This window comes from Anabrus simplex, chromosome 5, assembly GCF_040414725.1.
Source record: "Anabrus simplex isolate iqAnaSimp1 chromosome 5, ASM4041472v1, whole genome shotgun sequence".
Taxonomy (NCBI): domain Eukaryota; kingdom Metazoa; phylum Arthropoda; class Insecta; order Orthoptera; family Tettigoniidae; genus Anabrus; species Anabrus simplex.
In genome coordinates this window covers 298,182,027-298,197,358 of record NC_090269.1, presented here as the reverse complement: position 1 = coordinate 298,197,358, position 15,332 = coordinate 298,182,027, and the positions used below count along the sequence as shown (strand labels likewise).

Below are 15,332 nucleotides of genomic sequence, written 5' to 3'. Positions count from 1 at the left end.
ATCTAAAGGGAGGAGAGAAATTGAAAATTTAGTTGAATTATTTGTATGAGGATACTATTATCTCAAAAACAAAAGATTTTGCGGATGTGAAAATTGGTATTTAGAATCTGCTTTAAAATTAAAGAAACATGCATTCTCGGAAAATCCATTGAAAGGGGGGGGGGGGGAGGGGGGTGAAAATTGAAAAATTAAATGAATTAATTGTACGAGGATACTTACATCTAATAAAAGCTAAAGTCGTTACAGACATAAAAATTGATATTTAGATCTCCTTTAAAAACAAAGGAAAACGTGTTTTTCGGCGAAATCATTTTGGAGGGCGGGGGTGAAAAAGAGTTGAATTCCTTTTATGTGGACACATATTTCAAAACCCGGAGATGTTAGAGTCGTGATAATTGGTATTTAGAAGATTCTTTACTATTAAAGAGACAAGTATTTTTAACGGGAAATTCACTTAAGCGGGGGGAGTGTGATGGGAAGTGAAAAAAGTGAATTCATTTTATGGGGATACTTATATCTCAGAACTGAAGGTAATAGACGTGAACATTGGTATTTGGAATCTCCTTTACACATAAGGAAACTTGCCACCCTTTTTTTTGGGAGGGGGGGTGTGTAAATCAACTTAACGACATTGGGGTGAAAAAGGAGTTGAGACCAATTGATTTTACTGTTCATAATGTACTTATTCTGATCATAAACTGATCATTTTTAATCGTTCCTGGGTTCGTTTTCAAGAACCATCTTTGCCTTTGAGTACATAAAGTTAGATTACAGTAGATTCTCCCGGCATATATAAAAATTTAAACACATTTGAAATAAACGATATGAATGATATTGACCACGCAATTGTTCACCTCTATAATAAGGTCAATAATTCACGGAAGTATATCATTCGTGTCCCCAGAAGTCTCGCGCACTTGCCTAGGCTCGACGATGGTGCAGGTCACAAGGTCAGCAATGACAATGGCAAAGGATATAATTTACCGCCAAGTAGCGGTCATGCATCTTCCTATGGGTTCCAGGCCATCAATAATAATAATAATAATAATAATAATAATGATAAAATAATAATAATAATATTCTGGAGAGTCGTCAAAATGTGCAGATCGTGCTGGAAATCGGGTCCTGGCCGGGTAATGACTACGATTGCAGTCCGGCTGCGGGTTCAGTACTGCCAGGGCACCCAAGACGACACCACGCCGGGTCTTCAAGGATTTCATCCATATTAAAATGCTTATAGGAAAAGACGGCAAAGATTTAGGGACCTAACTGGCCGGGTGGTATACCTGGACCTAGCCCGGGAAGTACGAAATCGATTGCTGGAAAGAAATATTGAAAATTGGGAGGAACTTTGCCGTAATCTTTCAGAAAACGAGTTAGATCGCAAATTTCGGCGGATTACATATAAAACGTAAAGCATTCAATTATAAATTTCATTATAATACCGCAGCGAAGCACGGGTATCTTGCTAGTATCTTCATAAAAATATTTCAAATAATTTTTCAATTTCCCTCCCCCCTTTCAGTGGATTTCCAAAAACAAAAACTATGTATTTCTTTATCTTTAAAGGAGATTTCATATACCAATTTTCACGCCTGTAACATCTTCTGTTTTTGAGATATACTGTAGAAATGGTCATTTTAAAATTTCACCCCTTTATAGTTCCCCTTAAGTGGAGTTTCCAAAAACAAATCACCTATGTTTCTTTACTTATAAAGGAGATTCCAAATACCAGTTTTTACGTCTGTAACATTTTACGTTTCTGAGATATACTGTAGTTATAATCTTCCTAAAATTTCACCCCAATTTGTCACTCCCGTTTAACCCCCATTAATTGGATTTTCTAAAAACAAACATACGTGTTTCTTTATTTTTAAATGAGATCCCGAATACCAATTTTCGGGTGTGTAGTATCTTCAGTTTCTTAGACATAAGTATCCTCATTAGAGGCATTCAACCGGTTTTTCACCCTTATTCACCCCTCCTATTGGGATTTTCCGAAAACAAAAAATATATGTTTCTTTATTTTTAAAGGAGATTCTAAATACCGGTACCAATTTTTACATGTGTAAACTTTTAAAGTTTTGAGATATAGATAAACACCTTTTAAAAATCACCCCCCTCCCCAATTAATTGTATTTTCCAAAAACAAAAAGTATGTGTTTCTTTATTTTTAAAGGAGATACCAAATACAAATGTTGAGGTCTGTAATATCTTCAGTTTCTGAGGTATAAGTATCAACATTAAAGGCATTCAACCCCCTTTTTCACCATATTCACCCCTCCTATTGGGATTTTCTGAAAACAAAAAATGTGTTTCTTTACTTTTAAAGGAGATTCTAAATACTAATTTTTACGTCTGTAAACATTTAAAGTTTTGAGACATAGATATACTCGTTTTAAAAATTCACCCCCCTTTTCATCCCCCATAAATTGGATTTTCCAAAAACAAAAAAATACATGTTTCTTTATTTTTAAAGGAGATCCCAAATACAAATTTTCAGGTCCTGTAATATCTTCCGTTTCTGAAATATAAGTATCCTCATTAATGGCACTCAACCCCCTTTTCACCCCTCCTATTGGGATTTTCCGAAAACAAAAAATACATGTTTCTTTATTTTTAGATGAGATTGTAAATACCAATTTTTACATGTGTAAACTTTTAAAGTTTTGAGATATAGATACACTCATTTCAAAAATTCACCCTCCTTTTCACCCCCTTAGCGACGGAATATCAAAAAATCCTTCCTTAGCGAGCACCTACGTTGTAATATAAATGTATGCTCAAGATTTTATTTCATTATGTCCAGTAGTTTTGGCTCGGTGATGATGAATCAGTCAGTCAGGACAAGTTCTTATATATATATATATAGATTATGGATTCGGTACCCCTAGCCTCCCACTTGTATCTGAGAATAGCCTTATGCTTGAAGAATGTATTCGTAACTGCTAAACCCATACTAGCACAGAAGTCCAGCAGACGCTTCCATTCCCATTAGCTTCCATATCTTCCCCACATTTAGCAATCACCCTTTCGTATCCTTCAGTTCTATTTCAAACTCTCACACTGAAATAACCCATTAGCACTATCCTATCCTTGTTGTTGACCCTGAGTGCAATGTCACTCAATGCTTCATAAAACTTGTCAATTTCATCCTCATATGCACTCTCACATGGTGAATACACGAAGACAATTCTCGTCCTAATTCCTCCAACTGCCAAAATCTACCCACATCATTCGCACATTTACATGCCTAACAGAAACTATGTTGCATGCAATAGTATTCGTGATGAACAGCCCTCCCCCAGATTCTGCCCTTCCCTTTTTAACACCATTCAAGTACACTTTCTAATCTCCTATCTCTTCCTTGTTATCTCCCCTTACCTGAAAATCACTTACTCCTAGCACATCCAGATGCATCCTCTTTGCTGACTCAGCCAGTTCTACTTTCTTTCTTCCATAAGCCCCATTAATACTGATAGCCCCCCATCGAATTCCATTTCATTCACCAAGTTGGTCCCAAGGAGTCCCTTGCCTGTCAAATGGGAGTGGGACTCCATTACTCTCATAGGTTCGAGGCTTGCTTAAAATGTTCTGAGCTCGGTAAATTCATGAAGAAGGATGCTACCCTACTTACAAACAGTCCAAGTGAGGATCTCTCCTCTAACAGGTTAGGGACCATCGGTGGACTGTATATATAGCCCTAGCCATCTGAGTACAAGGAGGGCCGTGACTCAGAATATGTCCGAGATGCCCACTCCCATTCCATAGCAACTGGTATCCCTACCCTCAGGACCACTCACTGGACTACTCAGCCGCTGCCCATGGTTCATGAACTAGGGCAAGAATACAGTAACTCACACCACGAACCATACTCTAACCATTCCTGAAAAAATAATGCAGGTGTTTAAAATGTTGTCCCTCTAACGTTTTTGAGTAGTGTATGTCAGACAATGGCAGTGTTAGTAGCTGCTACACTAGTGAACAATGGCACATGCTACATTACATTATTTCATTAGGTTACAAAAGTAAACGTACATCCAGTAGTGGGTTGGCAGGTCCTTGGCTATTGTAATGAATACATCTCTCCTCTAAAAGCAATTTAAGGCAAGATTTGCACCATTTATAATGCTATTAAGATTGGGCAGCAGACAGTATATTTTTTTTTTTTTTTCCAAGTTGCTTTACGTCACACAGACACAAGTAGGTCTTACAGAGACGATGGAAAGGAAAGAGCTAGGATTGGGAAGGAAGCGGCCATGGCCTTAATTAAGGTACAGCCCCAGCATTTTCCTTGTGTGAAAATGGGAAACCACAGGAAACCATTTTCAGGGCTGCCGACAGTGGGGTTTGAACCCACTATCTCCTGAATACCGGCCGTACTTAAGAGACTGCAGCTATTGAGCTCGGTAGTAAAATACTACCCATCTTTTATTACCCTACCTAACAAAAGGCTAGTGCACCATACTGTGAGGATTATCACATGATCAGCCTAATGTTCCATCTCTTAAAGATATTTTTACACGCAATCCACACTCTACGCATAATGTGAATGCCAAGTTAATTTGGTTTTAGAAATGAACTGAAAACTAATGAGGCTCTTTTTTCTTTAAATGTTTTGACTCGGAGATGCCTGTATATGAATCCAACAGCAGAGATCAAAATAGAGGGCGACATAACTGAAGACAAAGGTATACAAAAAGGCTGCGTCCTGTCCCCTCTCCTTTTTAACATCTATTTGGACGCTGTGTTCAGAGAAGCAGTCAAGAATGTTAACCTAAGCACCAGAAGCAATGGCAATGTCATTAATAACATCTGCTTTGCTGATGAAACTGTTATGTTGGTCAGTTGCCTTACTGATCTTCAAATTATTATTAATAACACAGTAGGGATCAGTGCACCATTTGGTCTGTTTATGAATATTGGTAAGACCAAGCACACCGTATTTTCGAAAATACCAAAGGAGGTCTCCCTGCATATCAAAAACACAACTGTTCAGCAAGTGTCATCATTCAAATATCTTGGGATTATGGCGAATGAACATTGCGATTCCAAGAGGTCAAATCTCATCCCTGAAACAACAGCACACACAAGTACGCTTTCTGTATAACCTTTACTCTTCACGATCTATTATTATACTCTAGAACACCAACACCAAAAAAGTGCCTTACAATAACAGAAGGGTAAAGAATAAGAACATCTCATATATTTAATATGCAGGCTTGCATACGGACCAGCCGCTGTATGTATGAACGACCATCAGAGAGACATCCCTTGAGATTACAGAGGTAGAAGTTAATTGGTGACATAGGTCCTTTACAATAACTGCCTGATTCGAAAGCTGATGATCAATCCTTTGCTATTAAACAATTCTGCTGCTCAAAACTTAAGAACAAGGTATATTAAATGCTATTTTTATGGTTCCTCTATAAATGATATGAATAAAGATCTGGAAGCACTGATAAGAATATTTGTAGATGATATTATACTGTATAGAGTAGTAAATGAGTTGCAGGATTGAGCGACTGCAGGGGGGCTTAAACAATGTAGTGAGATGGACAGCAGAAAATGGTATGAACGTAAATGGGATGAAAAGTCAAGTTCTAAGTTTCACCAAGAGGAAAAGTCCTCTCAGTTTTAATTATTGAGTTGATGGGAAACAATGTAAGTACCTAGGTGTTAATATAAGGAATGATCTTCATTGGAGTAATCATATTAACGACGTAGTTAAGAAAGTTTACAGATCTCTTCACATGGTTATGAGGGTATTTAGGAGTTGTGGTAAGGATGTAAAGGAGAGGGCGTATAAGTCTCTGGTAAGACCGCAGTTTGAGAATGGTTCCAGTGCATCGGACCCTCAGAAGGACTACTTGATACGAGAACTGGAAGAGATACAAAGGAAAGCAGCACAATTTGTTCTGGGTGAAGCGGTACCAGTTTCGACCCCAATCTGGGTCATCATTAGCCGAATAAAATGCAAAAACAATGCATAGGTAAATAAGAAATTAGAAGAATGAGTCTTTCACAAGAACAGTTGAAAAAGCAATATAAGATAATGCAGACTGGCACAGTGCGATTTAAATCGTAAAATCCTATTTGACTTCCCAATTCTTCATCACAAAAATTCTAAATTTCTAAACCCGAATTCAATTTTCCATGCCTTACAAAGTTCCTACCCACGTTTTCTACCTCCAATAACCCACCCTCCTAAGCCACCTTGAACTACCCCTCCATTATTTCCCTATCTTATCTTTTCCCATCCTCTTAATCTTCCCTTATCTACTAATCCTCTTCCTTTATTAACTTATCCTATCTTTTCTCTTCACCTCTCCCCTTAGAAAAGGAAAAGGAGAAAAAAACCACTCTACTTTCCGAATTGAACTTAATACTACAGTGCCACCTGCATTTTGGGTCTTTAGATTAAAATTTAAACTCATGCCTTGTACTGCCTTGGACTACCTCAATTACGACCTGAATTCTTATCTTCAAGAAATAGCACACTGTGCATATACGTTTTTCATTTGTTTCCGGTATTGCGCTTTTTCCCATTTTTCTCTTCACAATTGTTTTTTACGTCAACTGTTCTAAAGAATCTACAAAATCCTAGTTACATACTTCAATTATATTAAATTGTATTATACATATACATTTTTGCAACCGAAACAATTACAGACTGGATTATTAAGCTATTCACCGAGTTCTGTCGGCATTTCAAAGCACATTGCCGGACAATGAGTATGTTGCGCTGATCTTCAGGAGCTAGCAATTTGCTTCAATCAAGTGACTCGCCTTCGACTTCTACACAATTTTGGGACTTCGTATTTATTAAATTGTGTTGTGACTTCGCGCCTGATAGTATATGCAGGCTGGCTCACTTAACTGTTCACCTCTTCCCGTAAACATTTTGAGACACAGTGCCGAACTTTGCGTGTGTTGTGCTACTATTCAGAAGATTGCGCCTTACTTCATATAAGTGACTGACATTCTACTTCTTCTTGATTTTATGATTTAAATCGCACAGTGCCAATCCCCATTATCTTATATTGCTTCTTCAACTGTTCTTGTGAAAGACTCATTCTTTAATTTCTTATCTACCAATGCATTGCTTTTGCAATTTATTCAGCTGATGACCCAGATTGGGATCGAAACCGGTAGCGCTTCCGCTTATAATTAAATAGGAATGTAACACTACATTTCTTATTTACTTGTATTGAATAGGTTGAACTACGTTATTTGTTATTTCAATTTAATTGTAATACAGTTCAACACGGAACATGATAAAATTTTTATCTTTCTTGTATGTGGTACATGCTCAATTTTCTTACGCAGAGGATCCACTTCAGTACCAGACTGTGCCGTTTTTAGAATTTTAAATTACACAAACTTTCTTTTGGACAAAATTTTAAATTTGTTTACAATGATTTTAACATGTATTGTATATGTCATGTCCCAACATCATATTGTATAACTACTACTCTGTTATTCTGTAATACTAATATCATAAGAAATAACAGTTCAGTTTTTACAAATTATTAATGTCACTGTCCTCTAACAATGTTTGTTTTAAGATTAAATTAATATGGCTGATGATGCCCAATAAAAGAAGGGCGAAACATTTCCCCATAATATTTAGATTTTCTATGTATAATTAACCACATAACGTGGTACTAATTGTATTGAATACGTGGGGTAATAAATACACTCCTTTTGTAAACTATGATGATGATGCTTGCTGTTTAAAGGGGCCTAACATCGAGGTCTTCGGCCCCTAATGGTACGAAATGAGACGTAATGGAATGACAAATTAAAAGTCCAAAATTCTCCACTGACCAGAATTCAAAACGTGAGGACGAAGAATGAATGGATGGAGATGAATTCAAAATCAGTGGATGCGACCTGCAATGCCTTACATTCACAGATTCTGACGTAAAACAATATGATTACTGACCAAGGGACTGCCTTTTTTTTTTCTAGGGGCTTTACGTCGCACCGACACAGATAGGTCTTATGGCGACGATGGGATAGGAAAGGCCTAGGAGTTGGAAGAAATCGGCCGTGGCCTTAATTAAGGTACAGCCCCAGTATTTGCCTGGTGTGAAAATGGGAAACCACGGAAAACCATCTTCAGGGCTGCCGATAGTGGGATTCGAACCTACTATCTCCCGGATGCAAGCTCACAGCCGCGCGCCTCTACCAAGGGACTGCTGCTATAGCATAACATTGAATCGATGATGCTTGCAGTCTAAAGGGGGTCCAAAATCCAAGTTATTGGCCCCTCATAACGGTACTTATCGCTAGGAATGTAGAACCATGGTATTTGTCATGCCGCGGTACTAATCAAAAGTAGCAGAGACTCACGGTATTCCACACATTATGGTACTACTCACAGGTTATTAAATTCGACATATACTACAGACCTATGGTTTTTCTCACATTGCGGCGCCATTTACAGGCAACGCAACCCTATGGTATTCAGCACATAAGAGTAATAATCACAGGGACCTTCCCCTATCCCTGGTATTCTTCATATAGTGGGTACTAATCATAGGCAAGGCAGCACCATGGTAGCTATCATCCCATGGTCCCGCTCATATGGTGGTACTAATCACAGGTAATGCAAAAGCCGACCGCACGGTGCTCCTGTATGCTACTAATCACAAACCTATTTGGTACATAATATAGTGGTACAACGCGCAAGTAAAAGCAACCCATGATGTTCTCCGCGTGGTGGTACTAATCACAAGTAGTTTCATGGTTGAAAGACAATCATCCCTTGGTCGCCCTTTTTAGCCGCCTCTTACGACAGGCAGGGGATACCGTGGGTGTATTTTTCGTCTGCGTCCCCCACCCACAGGGGGTTGTGTGTTTGGTCCGCGAGAGGTACAGTTGAACCTGCTTTATACGTAACTCTGTTCTACGTAATTCGTATTTGTACGTAATTTCCTTTAGGTCCCGGCAAAATATAATTTAAAAGCGTGTTAATTAAACCTTATTTATACGTAATCCGTTTATACATAATTTGCTGTTATACGTATTGTCAGTGAAATAAAACTGAGTTTTGCGTAATTGTAACGAGAATGTGCTTTTTAAAAAGAAACTACTGTATTTACGAAGTTCCCTCTTTGTCGGCGAAGGCGAAAGTAGAGCGAACGTGTTTCGGTGCTGAAACAGAACACAGAGTTTCGCCGAGTGACATTGTTGACCCTTATTTACTAGCGGCTTAACAAAGGCGAGTCCCCTTCGCTCCTCCTCTACCTTCGTCGATTTTGACACGCCGCCAAAAATTAAGATACATTACAAGCAAAGCGAGCGGTTTCGGTGCGGAAACAAAAGAAAATGCAGTAAATTTGTTTGAATATGAGAATGTCTTTCGTGGGAACAACGGAGAATTAAAATGTCCACGGTGCCGGTATCTGGTGTTTACTGTTGAACAGTCGTTTTGTCATTCAGTTGCTTTTGATTAGCCACAGAGAACTGAAAAAGGAAACGTTATACGAGAAGTGTACGATAATCCACACAAAACAAAAACTGAAATCGCTTCAGACTTACGGATTGCTTATACCACGCTACGTACAGTCATCAGTAAAAAAAAAAAAAAAAAGCTATTTTGGATGAGTTCTTAAAACTGGGTTCAAAATCAGCAAAGCGCAGCCATCAGCAAGAAGGATGGTACGTAGATTTGGAGAAAGTACTTTTCACATTGATCCAGCAAAAGCGGGCCGCAGCTCTACCAATTAGTGGAGATATGCTGAAGGCAAAGGCGATAGATTTAGCTAAAATGATGAGTATCACTGCTGCTTTGAAGGCTTCATCAGGATGCTTGCAAGGATTTAAAGAAGAGATGGAAAGAAGAGGTTCTGCCGGATATCGTAAGCGATTATCAGCCTCCAAATATCTACAACTGTGATGAGACCGGCCTATTCTACAATCTCCTTCCTAATAAAACATTAGCTGAAAAAGGTGACTCATGCCATGGAGGGAAGAGAAGTAAAATTCGTGTAACAGTACTTGTCGCCACCAATGCAAATGGATCTGACAAACTTTCTCCACCTGTGATAGGAAAATCGAAGAATCCGAGGTATTTTAAGGGTGCGAAAACAAAACGTAAGGAATATGAATCCAATGGGACAGTGGTTCAAAAACTGGACATTAAAATGAAAAAGAAACAGAAATCATCCTTCTTCTTATGGATCGTTGTGCAGCACATCCACCTCAAATCGTTCTGGAGAATGTCCGAATGGAATTTTTCCCTCCTATCTGTACCAGTGTTCTACAACCGCTTGATTTGGGCATCATTGCAAATTTCAAAGTGCATTTTAGAAAAATGCTGGTTCAACATTTAATAACACTGAGTGATGCAGGAAATGAACCTCTCTCCATTAATTTGCTACAAGCCATGGACTTTATTTCGGCTGCCTGGAAGCAGGTGTCATCCTCCACAATTAGCAACTGTTTCCGCAAAGCTGGTGTCTTACTAGAAGAGGCTGCCTCCAGTGATGATTATGGGGACGAAGTTTTGCCTGGCAATGAGCTAACGCTACCGGAGGGTGTAGAATTCGAAACTTTTGTGCATTTCGATGACAATCTGGCTGTATGTGGAGAACTACCGGATGAAGAGATTAATGCCGATGTATGCCAACAACGCGGATGGACCAGCTACAAGCGATAGTGACAATGGAGATGGAGATAACTTGAATCTTGACACCTGAACTGAGTGAAGTGTTAAGTGCAATCGAAGTGCGTAGGCGTTACATCAGTGCGAAAAGTTGTAGTGAAAATGCTTTGAATTCATTACAAAGTTTGCTAAAGGAGGTTTATACTCTTAATGCAAGAAAAGTGAAACAAGCCGAACCATCTGATTTCTTTAAGGCTGGGCCAAGTTCAAAATAATATTTTCTTTCTTAACGTATTTATTATTTGCAAGGATTTACATATGTAGGTCTATTCCATTGGTTTTTCAGTAAATTTGTGATGTATTGCGTAAGTCTGACTTCTAAGTAATTCTGAGTTACAAGTAGTTTATTCTTTTCCCCTTGATATACGTACAAGTCAGGTTCAACTGTATTTTATTTCCCTCAAGTCCGCTGGCAAGCCGGTTAGGACCCCCTATCTGCCACCTGGGACGCGCCACATGGGAGTATCACCTCTCCCCCTGCTACGCCAGTTTTGTAAACTAAGCGAGATCGCTGTTTTCAATACGGAACTAAAATGAGAGTGATGGTTTGTATTATGTGGTATGTTTCAAGCTGTCAGTGGTGAGTTGGCATGTAATGACATAAGTACAAGAATAAGCTTGAGTGGAGCTTTTAAAAGTAGGAAAGATCATAATACGAAGATAAAGTTAGAATTCAAAAGGACAAACCGGTGTAAATAGGCCTATTCATTTACAGGATGAGGAGTATGGGACTGGAATAAATTATCAAGGAAAATGTTAAATAAATTTCCAAGTTCGTTGAAAATACTTAAGAAAAAGCTATGTAAACAATTATAAACAAATGTAAATATGAGGTAAACAACTGATAGGGAATCTGCCACCTGGGCAACTGCCCTAAATGCAGATCACTGATTGATTGACTGATTGAAAGCAATATATCAACTACATGGTGGAAATGAATGAAAGTGCGGTAACATGTTGCCAGAGGTCTCCCAAACATACATAGAAACCTGGCGTGAAGTCAGCACGACTATAGCGCCAAATAGGTCTGGCCCCACAAAACGAGGCAGTTGAAGGAACAGGACAAGACATTGTGAGTCAATCAGCAAGCTGTTACAATGCACTGTAGTGGTGTTATTCATTACAACATGACCCGGAGACAACATTTGGATGACTTCACATGCGGAAGAATCATCGGGAAGCTATAAGAAGGATGAAGTGTGATGAGTGTAGCCCAGGAGTTTGTTATTGCTCACAGTGTTCTTTCATGTGCATGAAGAGCATTACGAACCACAGGCACTTCTGCCCAAGGTACAGGAGGGGGTAGACCATGGTCAAATACAGCAGCAGATGACTGCTACATTGTGCAACAGGCAAGAAAGAACTCACGTCAAACAGCGCGTGCAATTGCAACCACTTTTAACAGGACTGCAAGGCACCCAATCTTATACTACACAGTGGCACGGCCACTGCATGGGGAGTTGGTCTGTTTGACGACCATTACGTTGTGTTCTGCTGATATCCGCACATCGGCGGCAGCGTTTGTGATGCTGTCAAGAGCATCAAGTCCGGAACGGTGTCTCGTGCTCTTCTCAGATGAGAGCAGATTCAGTCTGAGTAGTGATTCTAGATGTATCCTCATCTGGTGAGAGGTGGAAACATGCAATGCACCCAGGAACATTGTTAAACATGATCATTTTGGTGATCCAAGTGTTATGGTGTGGGGAGGCATAATGTTGCATGAGCGTACCGACTTCCGAATTTTTGAACTGAGTACACTCACTGGTCAACGTTATTGTGAAAGTGTTCTACTTCCCCACGTACATCTTATGAGGGTGCATTCAGCCCCGACTTAATTTTTACGGATGACAATGCACGACCGCATTGAAGAGAGCAGGTGGAGGAGTTCTTGGAAAGAGAGGATATTTGGTGAATGGACTGGCCTGCCCCTTCTCCTGCCGCCAACTTGAATCCCATCGAGCACGCGTGGGACATGTTGAGCAGACATACTGCAGCACCTCTACATGCACCAATAACCATCCATCAGTTGACAACCGCGCTAGTGGAGGCATTGAACGCCTTAAAACAAGAACTCCTTACCAATCTTATGGCCAGCATGGGAACATGTTGCAGAGCATGCATCGCTGTCTGTAGTGATCACACACCCTTTTAAGAACTATGTATCTTCTTTTCTGATGTCCAGGGGACCATCATGAGTCGCAGTGACTTACGTGTAATTTATTGCCTCTGTATTAATAAGTGAAATGCGCACAAATGTGCAATGAGTTTAATAGTTAATTGTCTTTACTGTATTCATTGATTGATCTTGTTCTTTTTTTTGCACTTAAGTATGTGGTAGCAATCACACACTTCCTCACTCGTCGTTCACCTCATGCAATCGATTAGTCGCACATAGCTTATGGTGGAAGCCATGGACTGCCAGCCTTATAACCACATATCGCTGTTCATAGTTCGCTTCTGTCCATTTTCGCTCCAGCACGGCGTTGGTGGCACAGAATTCGAGCTCGATTTGGGCTCGTTTCATTCTTCTCTCTTCAAGTATCTTTGCGCTTTTTCTTGTGAAGGGCAGAACTAGATTGATTCTTAGATCCTCGATGTAGAATATAAACCTGGCGTGAAGTCAGCACGACTATAGCGCCAAATGGGCCTGGCCTCACAAAACGAGGCAGTTGAAGGAACGGGACAAGACAGTGTGAGTCCATCAGCAAGTTGTTATGATGCACTGTAGTGGGGTTATTCATTACAATATGGCCCGGAGACAACATTTGGATGACTTCACATGCGGAAGAATCATCGGGAAGCTGGAAGAAGGCTGAAGTGTGATAAGTGTAGCTTTTATTACCTTATAATGATCGAGGAAGAGAGATGTGTTCAATATTCTTGCCAGGGACCAACCCACCCGCCCCTAGATGCACATTTACATTTATAATAAGAAATAATGTTTTAGACGCCATACTCCAGTGCTCATAACGGTGATTGGTTCACGTAAGAGGATGACGTCACTGACACCTAGGATGAGGCCAAGAATTTGTTACCAACCATTGCAGAAAAAAAGAAATTATGAAGCGGCCCGGGAAGTTTGAAATGGCCTTGGCGCGAGAAACAAAGATCATTTATTAGCTTGAAGGTATTTTTGCACCTCGAGGCCAATCTCTGTCATGAGACAGAGGGGTTCTTTTCTATCGCCATGGAGCATACTCCCCGCACGGCAAGAAAAAAGGTAGTTTAGTAGTTGTAACCTATTTTTGCACATCCAGGCCAATCTTTGTCATGGGAACAGTGGCCCCTTCGCGGCCACACTCCCTTCGACAGGCTCTTTTCTATCGCCGCGGCGCATACTGTCCGTACGGCAAGAAAAAAGGAATAGCCATATCAAACCAACAGTTGGCAGGATTGTCGTTCCTCTCGGCGCTCCCTCTCAGCGCTACTAGTGCGACAGTGAACTGGCGTGCTCCACCTAGCGGTCGCTCGTGTTACCAAACCATGAGTGCTCCTTACTATAGCTTCGCCGTTCTTCCTATGCATGATGCTTGTTGTTTAAAAGGGCCTAACATCTAAGGTCATCGACCCTGTACACAGTTCAAGTTTCATCAAGCTATGTTACTTGGCAGTCAGACAACAAGCGAAAGTTACTTTTGTCCTTAAGTTTTGCACAGCAATGTGTGTATATATATATTTATTTATTTATTTATTTATTAAGAGGCACTCAAATCAACATTACTTAACTTACATAATACATAAGACTGAGTCATTCAATGTAATTTAGTTTTCGCTATAGTATCTGATGATTCTTTTTCATTTTTGCACACGTTATTAAGTGATAGCGGTCACACTTCCCGTTACACAATGAACACACACACAGTCTTCATCAGGTAGGCGAAACTTTTATGTTCGGCAGATTTTGTGATGAAAGTCATGAATTGCAAGTCTAGTTGCCACGTGCCTGTGGTCCTGTCCAGTCTCTATCCATAGCAGATCTAACACAGCATTGGTGCATTAATAATCGGGATCGATATAATTCCTCTTCCTCCGCCGCAATTGGAGATAGGCTTGCTAAGGACCGGTAGATGGTAGCATTAATTGCACTCTCAAGTCTTCTATGAAGAAACTTTACCTTGCTAATTCCTTTGCGTTATATATATATTAACCTCAGAGGTTTAATACTTCCACATATTAATTACAAGACAGCCTTTCCATATTCACGACAAAACAATGTTTCCAAACAAATGCTTACCTAACCCGAAATCTGATATAAAAAGAATACTCACTGAAACGAAATATACTGCAAAAGGTATTTCTAAAAGCACACGGCATCTGCTTTCTTCACACCTCTTGAAATGCACAATACCTTTAGCTAGTAATAAATAATTGTACTCCGCAAAGACTGGAATGAGTGGTACTCCACAACACAAAAACGCCTTAAAATGTCAAACATATGGAGCAAAGAGTAAAGTTCTTCTTCTTCTTAAAAAAAATAGAGAAGCGCGACAGGATTGCCAACACAATTCTCTTCTTCTTCTCCTTTCAGGAGGCTTATGGAATCTTTCACTGTTAACCAGTCACTACACTTCTTAATAGTCCGACTCGTTGGCTGAACGGTCAGCGTACTGACCTTCGGTTCAGACGGTCCCGGGTTCGATTCCCGGCCGGGTCGGGG

The 15,332-nt window shown here is 39.9% G+C and overlaps 1 protein-coding gene across 1 annotated transcript in view; it reads right to left on the bottom strand.

Moving 5' to 3' along the window:
- Window positions 1-15,104, bottom strand: part of Pus1 (Pseudouridine synthase 1) — a 137,242-nt gene extending 122,138 nt beyond the window's left edge. Inside the window, exon 1 of the mRNA XM_067147454.2 lies at window positions 14,944-15,104. Within this exon, the coding sequence (XP_067003555.1) occupies window positions 14,944-14,989 (46 nt within the window). The 5' untranslated portion in view covers window positions 14,990-15,104. The remainder of the gene's footprint in view (window positions 1-14,943) is intronic.
- Window positions 15,105-15,332: the final 228 nt, after the last annotated feature.